We start from the raw sequence: 9,599 nt of genomic DNA, 5'->3' as shown, positions 1-9,599 counted from the left end.
ATGTATTAATAATACATATTCAAGTAAATGCGTACAGCAGGCTGTATAATAAACTTTCAATCTTTATCATAAATTATAACTCATATTTAATTCTATTAGTATATGTATGAGCTATTGGTATCGTATAACTATGGTTTTCACGCTAGCGTTTTATAATTGTTGAAATATTACCACAGAAATCGCAGAATCTGTTAAAACCCGAGAGAGAAGTCGCCTCAACATTCATCCTCACTTGTTTTATTAACTGCATTTCGCTTTTATCCGACAATGATGTCACCTTTATATAGGCTATACATTTTTCTTCCATTGTTTTTTGTCCCGAATCAATTGCAATTTAGTTTACAAAGAGCGTGGAATTCGTAAGGTGCGAGCGTTAGTCAACTTTCGACATGACGTCATTTCTAGTTGGTTCTCGTTTCCCGCAAGATTAGTCAATAAGCCAAACGCACTGATGGAAAGGCAAGGTGGACCCGGTGATGTCATAGATGCAGAGGAGGTAGACTCATACATGGAGATGAGGTTTAGTCACACATACCACCGTTCTGTGTCAGTATGTCTAGTTTGAGCATCAGCATTTTGGTTAATGGATCGGACTGCAGTTTTTTTTTTCCTCCCCCTACAGCTTCAATCCACCTGCACCGTTTCCAATTATCGAACGTGAAATTGATACCTTGTATATCCCGAAAGACTAAATGATGGCAGATGTATATAAGCGATGGTCACCTCCGATAAATTTCTCAGTAGTTCAGATTAGAATCTGAACTCTGTAAAAGTTTGTTTTACGAATTTGGGATGGCGGCTCTTGATGAAAAAACAGCCCTAATATTTATCGTTTCAGTATAGAGGGGTTATTATGAGAAAATGGATGAGATGGGAACTTTTTACTACAGAAACAACAGTTACTATGGTTGAGAGACTAAATGTCAAAAAATTGATAGGAGGTCGTGTTTCGCTACAACGGATATTTACAGAAATGCACGAAAGTCTAGTTATTTGTTTATAATGAAAAATCAAGAATATAACCGTATTTTTTTAAAGTCGAAATTCATTCTTGAAGTATTTTTAAATTTGAAATTTTTTAATATTCCCCTTAACGACACTCTACGTAGATGTGTAATTGATTCTAATACATAGTTATTTCCTATAATTAGCTTTTGTTAAAAAGATATATAACAAATAAACGATGAACCAATTATTAGAAAAGCATAACAATTATTGACATAAGGTATTTAAATTATAATTAATATACAGTCGACCCCCCCATAACACTGTTGATAATTCCGTTTTATATGAATTCCATGTTGTACGAGTCACTTAAATTTTACAAATACGTGTGCCGGGCTGTGAACGGCTCACGTATTTGTAAAATTTAAGTGACTCGTACAACATGGAATTCATATAAAACAGAATTATCAACAGTGTTATAGGGGGGGTCGACTGTATATTAATTATAATTTAAATACCTTATGTCAATAATTGTTATGCTTTTCTAATAATTGGTTCATCGTTTATTTGTTATATATCTTTTTAACAAAAGCTAATTATAGGAAATAACTATGTATTAGAATCAATTACACATCTACGTAGAGTGTCGTTAAGGGGAATATTAAAAAATTTCAAATTTAAAAATACTTCAAGAATGAATTTCGACTTTAAAAAAATACGGTTATATTCTTGATTTTTCATTATAAACAAATAACTAGACTTTCGTGCATTTCTGTAAATATCCGTTGTAGCGAAACACGACCTCCTATCAATTTTCTGACATTTAGTCTCTCAACCATAGTAACTGTTGTTTCTGTAGTAAAAAGTTCCCATCTCATCCATTTTCTCATAATAACCCCTCTATACTGAAACGATAAATATTAGGGCTGTTTTTCATCAAGAGCCGCCATCCCAAATTCGTAAAACAAACTTTTACAGAGTTCAGATTCTAATCTGAACTACTGAGAAATTTATCGGAGGTGACCATCGCTTATATACATCTGCCATCATTTAGTCTTTCGGGATATACAAGGTATCAATTTCACGTTCGATAATTGGAAACGGTGCAGGTGGATTGAAGCTGTAGGGGGAGGAAAAAAAAAACTGCAGTCCGATCCATTAACCAAAATGCTGATGCTCAAACTAGACATACTGACACAGAACGGTGGTATGTGTGACTAAACCTCATCTCCATGTATGAGTCTACCTCCTCTGCATCTATGACATCACCGGGTCCACCTTGCCTTTCCATCAGTGCGTTTGGCTTATTGACTAATCTTGCGGGAAACGAGAACCAACTAGAAATGACGTCATGTCGAAAGTTGACTAACGCTCGCACCTTACGAATTCCACGCTCTTTGTAAACTAAATTGCAATTGATTCGGGACAAAAAACAATGGAAGAAAAATGTATAGCCTATATAAAGGTGACGTCATTGTCGGATAAAAGCGAAATGCAGTTAATAAAACAAGTGAGGATGAATGTTGAGGCGACTTCTCTCTCGGGTTTTAACAGATTCTGCGATTTCTGTGGTAATATTTCAACAATTATAAAACGCTAGCGTGAAAACCATAGTTATACGATACCAATAGCTCATACATATACTAATAGAATTAAATATGAGTTATAATTTATGATAAAGATTGAAAGTTTATTATACAGCCTGCTGTACGCATTTACTTGAATATGTATTATTAATACATATTGTCACAGGACATAGAAACATTAACAGTACGTGCAAATACGACTTTGTGAAAATATATTCATAAGATTTGGTAAATAGCATGCATGAAATTTTCGAATAAGAATGTTAATATAGTTCCCAAATAAGAATAAACAGAAATAAATGTAAAATAATGATTTTTAAACGACAGAAAACTATTTACACCTTCTTTACATTAAGATAATTTATTAAAGAGTTTATTTAATGTTAGATAATATATTTCTATATTTCTAAATATTGCGGCATTTATTGTGTTGGAATTTAATAGGGATTTTTAATTCTACAGTCGCATTAAAAATAAAATAATAATAATAATAATGTTTACACATTCAAACTTATAATATATTAAAAATAGTGTGTATTCAAATGGCATCATTATTTTATATTAGGAATGATTATTTTAATACATAAAAAGTTAAAAATTTTGATTTCAGAAAAAAATAAATAAGGTGTTCAATTTCATTAGTCTAATTATTGTAAATTAAAAATATTTACTAATAGATTTAGGTTAATTTGTATTTTAACCGTGAAAAACTACTTAGTTTCATTAGTAATATTTAGCAATTCGTGGAAATAGGTGAAAAGATAATGATAATGAAGCGAAAAAGCTGAACTAAACTTCAATGAAGCGGATTAACAATTAGACAAAGGGCTACACTTTCTTGGATATCCCACTGTGGTTGCTACGAAAAGAATTCGGCTATTCTATATTTAAACATAACTAAAACCATATTTGGAAATAATTTGCTAAAATTTAACGATTTGCAGAATTTTTCTTCTAACAATTATTTATTCTTAATAAATCACAATAAACTTAACTTTCTATATTTAAAAATAGTATGTAAAAATCGAATATCTGGCTAATGGAGATTCGAAATAAAATTTGATTTGTAATGCAGTAAGTGTCAATTTCTGAAATATTTCAATTTATATTATAGCCTATAAAATTATAAAGAGGCTATACTATTTAAGATCGCGCATTAAAAAGCTATAAAATATGTTATAAAAATAATAAACCTTATAGGCTATATATATAAAGCACTTTTTACCTGTTATTCGTAGTCACATTTTAGTCCATACGAAAACAATGAAATTGAAAAAATTCACGATTTCATTAAAAGCTAAGAAGAATATTTATATTGTCTTATCCTGGAATTTAGATTCTGCAATTAACTCGTAAAAATTCGTTATTAATTTCTATATCTTTAAACAAATGAAAACATACTCAAAATATGCTGCTTACCTCTTAACCAACTTAACGACCGGCAAACCTATGGCACAAAGAGTTGTGCGCTGGAATGCCGGTGCATTTCGAGCCATTTAGCAAATTACACTCACAATAGATAATAAACCTGCTTAAAATCCCTTACTCTGAAGCTCGCGGCACCTTTTTTTATTTTGAGAAAGAGCGCTTTAAAGGAAACACCTTTGGCTAGTTACATGTTCACCTGCGGACCGCATTTCTCCAGTGCTGCTGCTGCTGCTAACGCTTCATTCCAGAACCGTTTGCATCCAGAGGATCTACGTAGCGATGATTCAGAGCGCGGAGCTCGGCAGTGACGCTTTTGCAATAACGTGACTAATCGCGTCTAATGTGGTCCTCTACCAAAGCGACACTTCAGCATTAGCAACAACTACCTGTACTTATGTGGAATAGAGCAATTAATTGAGATTAAACTTAGGTATACTCACCATTTCTTCCGCGTTTTGGGGTTTTCTAACGATGTTGGGAATTTTCACGCCAACTGCAAAGAAAAAAAAATATTTATTTATTTATTTATTTTCTTGATTAATGTGTTAAAACTTTTTTATTTACTTAAAAAAGATTCAACAGTTTTAGATTTTATTCAATCGATGACTAAAATTAAACTGAGTCAGTATTTTGTTTAAGATACAAAAGATCATGAAGAGGAAACTAACTAAATAAACGAGAGAGTGGGTGGAGAGACGTTCACGGTTCAAAAGCTACAAAGATTGCAAAAAGGGACAGAAGCCATTAGTTGCTAGAACTGCTCAACGGTAGTCGGTAATTCTGAACTTGACAAGAATCGAGGCGTGCGAGGTTTGTTGACAATGTGTGTCAGTTGTTTGGTGAAGAAAGCAGGCTTTGACAGTTTCTGAAGATGTAAAAGATTTCGAACATAAGTTTCCTCTTCATCCTGTCATCGATTAAACTCATTTATATGTCCGCGATATGTTTATATTTTTTCCCTTTTTCTTGACTTTTATTAATTTTAAGCACCAAAAAAAAAACCGCAGATTACTTAAATAAATGTGTTTGAATGATTTATATTAAATATTTCTTCAATTTTTTTTCACTTTTAGTGTTTAAAAATATGAAGCTGGACGAAAATTAAGTGTTTTTCTTCTTTAAATCGTCATATAAATTATTATGTGCATAATATTTTTAAAATTATTACGACTAATTATAAACATTATAAGTATATATTTTGGCATGTATGCATCTCAATTTTTATCATACTCTGCGTGATTTTACAAAATATTTGCTCTATTTTACATCCGTCTTACCTGATATATACTGTACGATTTATATCATATTTATAACTAAAACTAATTAAATGAATGTAAACTAAATAGGAACATTTGTGTTATTTTTCATCTATATATCACCTAAATTATTTTTTCTGCATAGAAAAAAGAAAAAAAAAAATATTAATACTCTATGCACTTTTTATTTCTTTCTCTAATTAACATCAATTTAAAATAATTTATTGTATGGACACAAGTATTTTTACACAAACATCAACGAATGCATACAATTTATTTAAAAATACTTTAGAACACTCACTAACAGCTTCGATGACGTCAGCGAGGAGAACACCATCCCGAACGTCGTTCTGCAAATCTTGAACGCATCTCTTATAATGTCCTCTTTCCAAATAATGATTAGCCCATTCCATATAAATCTGGAGGAAAAGGGGGAAAAAATACAAATATTTAATTATTATTATTATTACTATTATTAAATATACAACTTCATTTTTCCATTAATGATAACAGTACGAACGGATGGAAGAGATGGTAGAAAATTCGACCCTGTCAGCACTGGTGTCATTGGTTGTTCTGTGAGCCATAGCAATTAAGTGGCGCCTTACGGGTTCGAGGACAAGGTGGAGAAAGAGAGAGCGAGAGACAAGCCAACTATATATAGATTCGTTGCTAGGAATACTGGACTTACGTTATCGCGAAAACGGAAATTTTCATCCGCCAACGCACACATGATCAACATATTCCATCTATCGTGAGCATTCTTTAAAACTCACAAATCCAGTTAAATGGAAGGCGCACAAAAAAAGGAAAACACGTCTAATCTAAACCCTCGTATACAGTATAATGTGTCAACATCTCATTTTGTTTTGCTTAGGTTCGGTTTATTATAAATCTTAGATCATTTTACACAGAACTAAATATGGAATACTTAATTTAAAAGATGTAAAATTCATTAAGCAATAGACGATTAGTCGGATTTAACTTAAGCATTAATGCTTAATTAGTAGACGTGCTTAAAGCTTTCTAATTGTTATGTTCGCTAAGTGAATTAGATACAAAACTTTGAAATTATTTTACCATTTTACACTAAAACACAATCGTTATTTTAGTTATAAAAGGTTAGTTTAATGCTATAAAATTAGCAAAAAAAACTGGATTAAAATAATAGTATAAATTAGTTATTATTCGAGTCACGTGACTGGAATAATTTTGCATAAATGGCAGACAAACTTTTAAACTTTTAGCGTAAATCGTAAATGAATTGAAGTGGGGATTTTGAAACGATAAAAAGGTATAAAAAGTAGATTATAATATTACCTGAACGATAAGAAAATTGCCTTTAGAGTCATTAGAATATCTTTTCTTAATACAATCCATCCAAAACGGGGAAAAAGTGAGGAAAAAGCAGACCAACTGTACTGACGGTCTTTACACGTGCGAAACATCACGGCACGTGCCAGCATACACGATGTGATTGGTCGATTCGACAAACAGCTGACGTCGGTCGTTTGGCGTTGCTGTCATGTCGCAGGGTCAAGGATATCGGACGCGGGATCTTCTTACAATTCGAGTTAATTATTTATATAGACAAACTTTGACCCCCACACCTTAGATCGTTTTCTAACAAGATGTTATCAAAACCTAGTTTAATTACGTCATAGGGAGAGAATGAGTGGGACAGGGTCATCTGGAACAACGAAATGTTTCACAGAAAAGGGAAGAAGGGGGTCGATTATAATTGTTAAACTATCTACAAGGAACAATTCAAGAAAAAAGTTGTAAATTTTTAAAATTTCCCACGTAATATTAATAAATGAATAAAATTTAAATAAAAATATCGTTTAATAATTGGTTGTTTAAAACAGTCTATTTTTTTTTTTTTTTNTTTTTATAAATATTTAAAAAGTATCAATTCGGGTAACAGTCATCACGTGTTAGTGTTTTTCTATGTATTAAAAAAACCGATCGTTAATTGACATCTGGGCACGTAATTTTTTTTTTCTATCGCTTATTTTTTTTTAAAAATATTAATAAAATTTGCTAATTATAACATAATTAAATTTATAACGGCTGATACAAATTAATTTTAACTGCTACTATCCGTAACAAATAGGAGTCGGTAGATTAATCATGTGATACTAATTATCCAATGAAATTCTAATTTTTAAATTAATCGCTTTATAATTATAATCACGTGATAGAAAACGGAACACCCATTGGACAATGGAAAATATTTTGAAATTAATTATAATAAGGTAAATAAGAAAAATGTCACGTGAAATTATAACTAATTATTTTGGATAAATTTAAATTAGTACAGAAACTTAGACGTTTAGAGATGTTAATTTAGTAATAAAAAAGTAATTTCAACTGTGTTACCATAGGAAAATTTTTTAAACAAGATTAAGCTATTGTTCTCGTGACTGGCATCGATTTTGGTCGACTATTAACTTAACTTTTTATAGGAGTAGATAGGATTAATAGCATGAAAGGCAGATTTCCCAGAGCTAGGGGGATATCTGATTAGCTTACGTGACAAAATGTTAGGCTTTCACGCGATACGGAAGCCTTAATTTATTCACATAAAACAAAGTGAACATAAAAAAAAAAATAAAGTTTTATTATAACGATATGATAAAACAGATCTAAAATTAAGATTTTATTTCATTTTAAAAGCTTTAGAACTAAACTATTCTACTTTAAAGTAAAAAGTATAGTTTTATAGTACAAAAGGTATTTGTATGCTAGTACTGTAATACAATTAAGGCTTTTGTAACTAATAAAAGACATTAAAAGATCCAGTTCATTGAAGAAACATATTAAATAAAATATCTTTTTTAATTCTTATGGCTTGTCTGTTAGAGTTTCAAAAATGAAAAACTAATGATCAGAGATGAGAAATATAATTTAAAAATTGAAATTTTAATGAGTAAAGAAACCAACCTGATCGAAGTGCATCTTCCCAATAGGCTAAAAGAGAACATTCAACTTTTGTTTTAAAGGAAACAGCCTTATTTGGTTTTCCTAACCAAGGGCGAACGTAATGCATCAATAGTTGATTTCCTTTCTCCACACCTACGATTAATTAAGGTGTGTCCATTTCTATTTTTCTTTACAAGTAAAGTATAAAAACTCATTTTTGATCATTAAAAAAAAAACAGGAATTTTTGATATATATTTATTTATTTATTCANTTGCAAAATTAAAAGCAAGGGGAGAGAACTTCTAGAAATGGATCGTTTGTCCACAGGAAAAAAAAACAAAAAACCCATCTGATTAATTTTAGATATAAGCATATATATATATATATATATATATATATATATAAAGAACGTTTAAAGAAAAAGAAAATGCTACTAAAAATATTTTGGTTCGTAAATTTTCTGAAATGCTAAGGGATGGTGTCAGTTATCTAAAATGGTAAAGTAGTTAAGATTTTACACTTGATAAATGATGATGATGAAACCAATTCAGTTTCTATAAATCATCAAATGTAATCGAGTTGGAATTTTTGTTTTAAAATTTTAAAAACTTTTAAATGTTAAGTAGTATCTTCCCTTAATTTAAAACTACGAGATAAAATGCTTTCAAAATTAGAATATCCATTTCTTTTTTAAATATAAATCTGCTTATCATGGTTGAAAATCAAACACTTGACATTTGTGGATTAAATACAGTTCATTTTCTTAAGTTACAGACTGTGAAATTAGTTTTATTTTTCAACATCCTTTCACTGAAATTTCAATATGAATGTTTGAATTTTGCTTGAAGTAGTCTATTTTTAATTTTTGAATCATTTTTTTTTTATTTGAATGATCACAATAGCATTAGTTTAATGAATAGACTTATTATTGTTTTAAAATCAGATTTTTAAACCCAAGCCATTACAAGAAATAATTTAATCTTTTCGTGCAGTGACGTTTTTACACATTTAATTCCACAAATGTCCAATTGCCTCGGTTTTATTGACCCTGAAAATTTACTGAAGTTATTTTCACACTGCAGATGGTGTTTGTTTAAAACTGCAGAGAAACACTTCACGCCTCGAATAACTCTTTCGACTGTTTTAAATTCCGAGAGGAGATATAAGAATCAGAAAAAAAAAAAGCCGCTGTATCACATTACAAAATTTTTATTTCGATATTTATGTCGCCCCTTTGTAAATTTGAAATGTTTATAAATTTATATTTATAGATTGCTTATAGAAAAATCGAAAACTTTTAACTGAATGTTTCGTCGAAGACGTCGATTTTTAGCACGATATCTGCAAAATTATACTTTATTAAGTTATAATACAGTCGACCCCCCTATAACACTGTTGATAATTCCGTTTTATATGAATTCCATGTTGTACGAGTCACTTAAATTTTACAAATACGTG

At 30.4% G+C, this 9,599-nt stretch overlaps 1 protein-coding gene across 1 annotated transcript in view; it reads right to left on the bottom strand.

Moving 5' to 3' along the window:
• The window catches only part of LOC111637151 (neuron navigator 3-like), a 64,291-nt gene that overhangs the window by 40,614 nt on the left and 14,078 nt on the right, over positions 1–9,599 (bottom strand). The window contains exons 2-3 of the mRNA XM_023382572.1: positions 5,517–5,634; positions 4,400–4,452 (exon numbers count right to left, since the gene is read on the bottom strand). Of these exons, the coding sequence (XP_023238340.1) occupies positions 4,400–4,452; positions 5,517–5,634 (171 nt within the window). The remainder of the gene's footprint in view (positions 1–4,399; positions 4,453–5,516; positions 5,635–9,599) is intronic.

The sequence above is a fragment of the Centruroides sculpturatus genome, unplaced genomic scaffold (genome assembly GCF_000671375.1).
Source record: "Centruroides sculpturatus isolate CEXI.00-Female unplaced genomic scaffold, Cexi_2.0 scaffold1026, whole genome shotgun sequence".
NCBI classification, from domain to species: domain Eukaryota; kingdom Metazoa; phylum Arthropoda; class Arachnida; order Scorpiones; family Buthidae; genus Centruroides; species Centruroides sculpturatus.
Note: the sequence above shows the minus strand (reverse complement) of the source record. Positions and strands in the feature narration are given on the sequence as shown.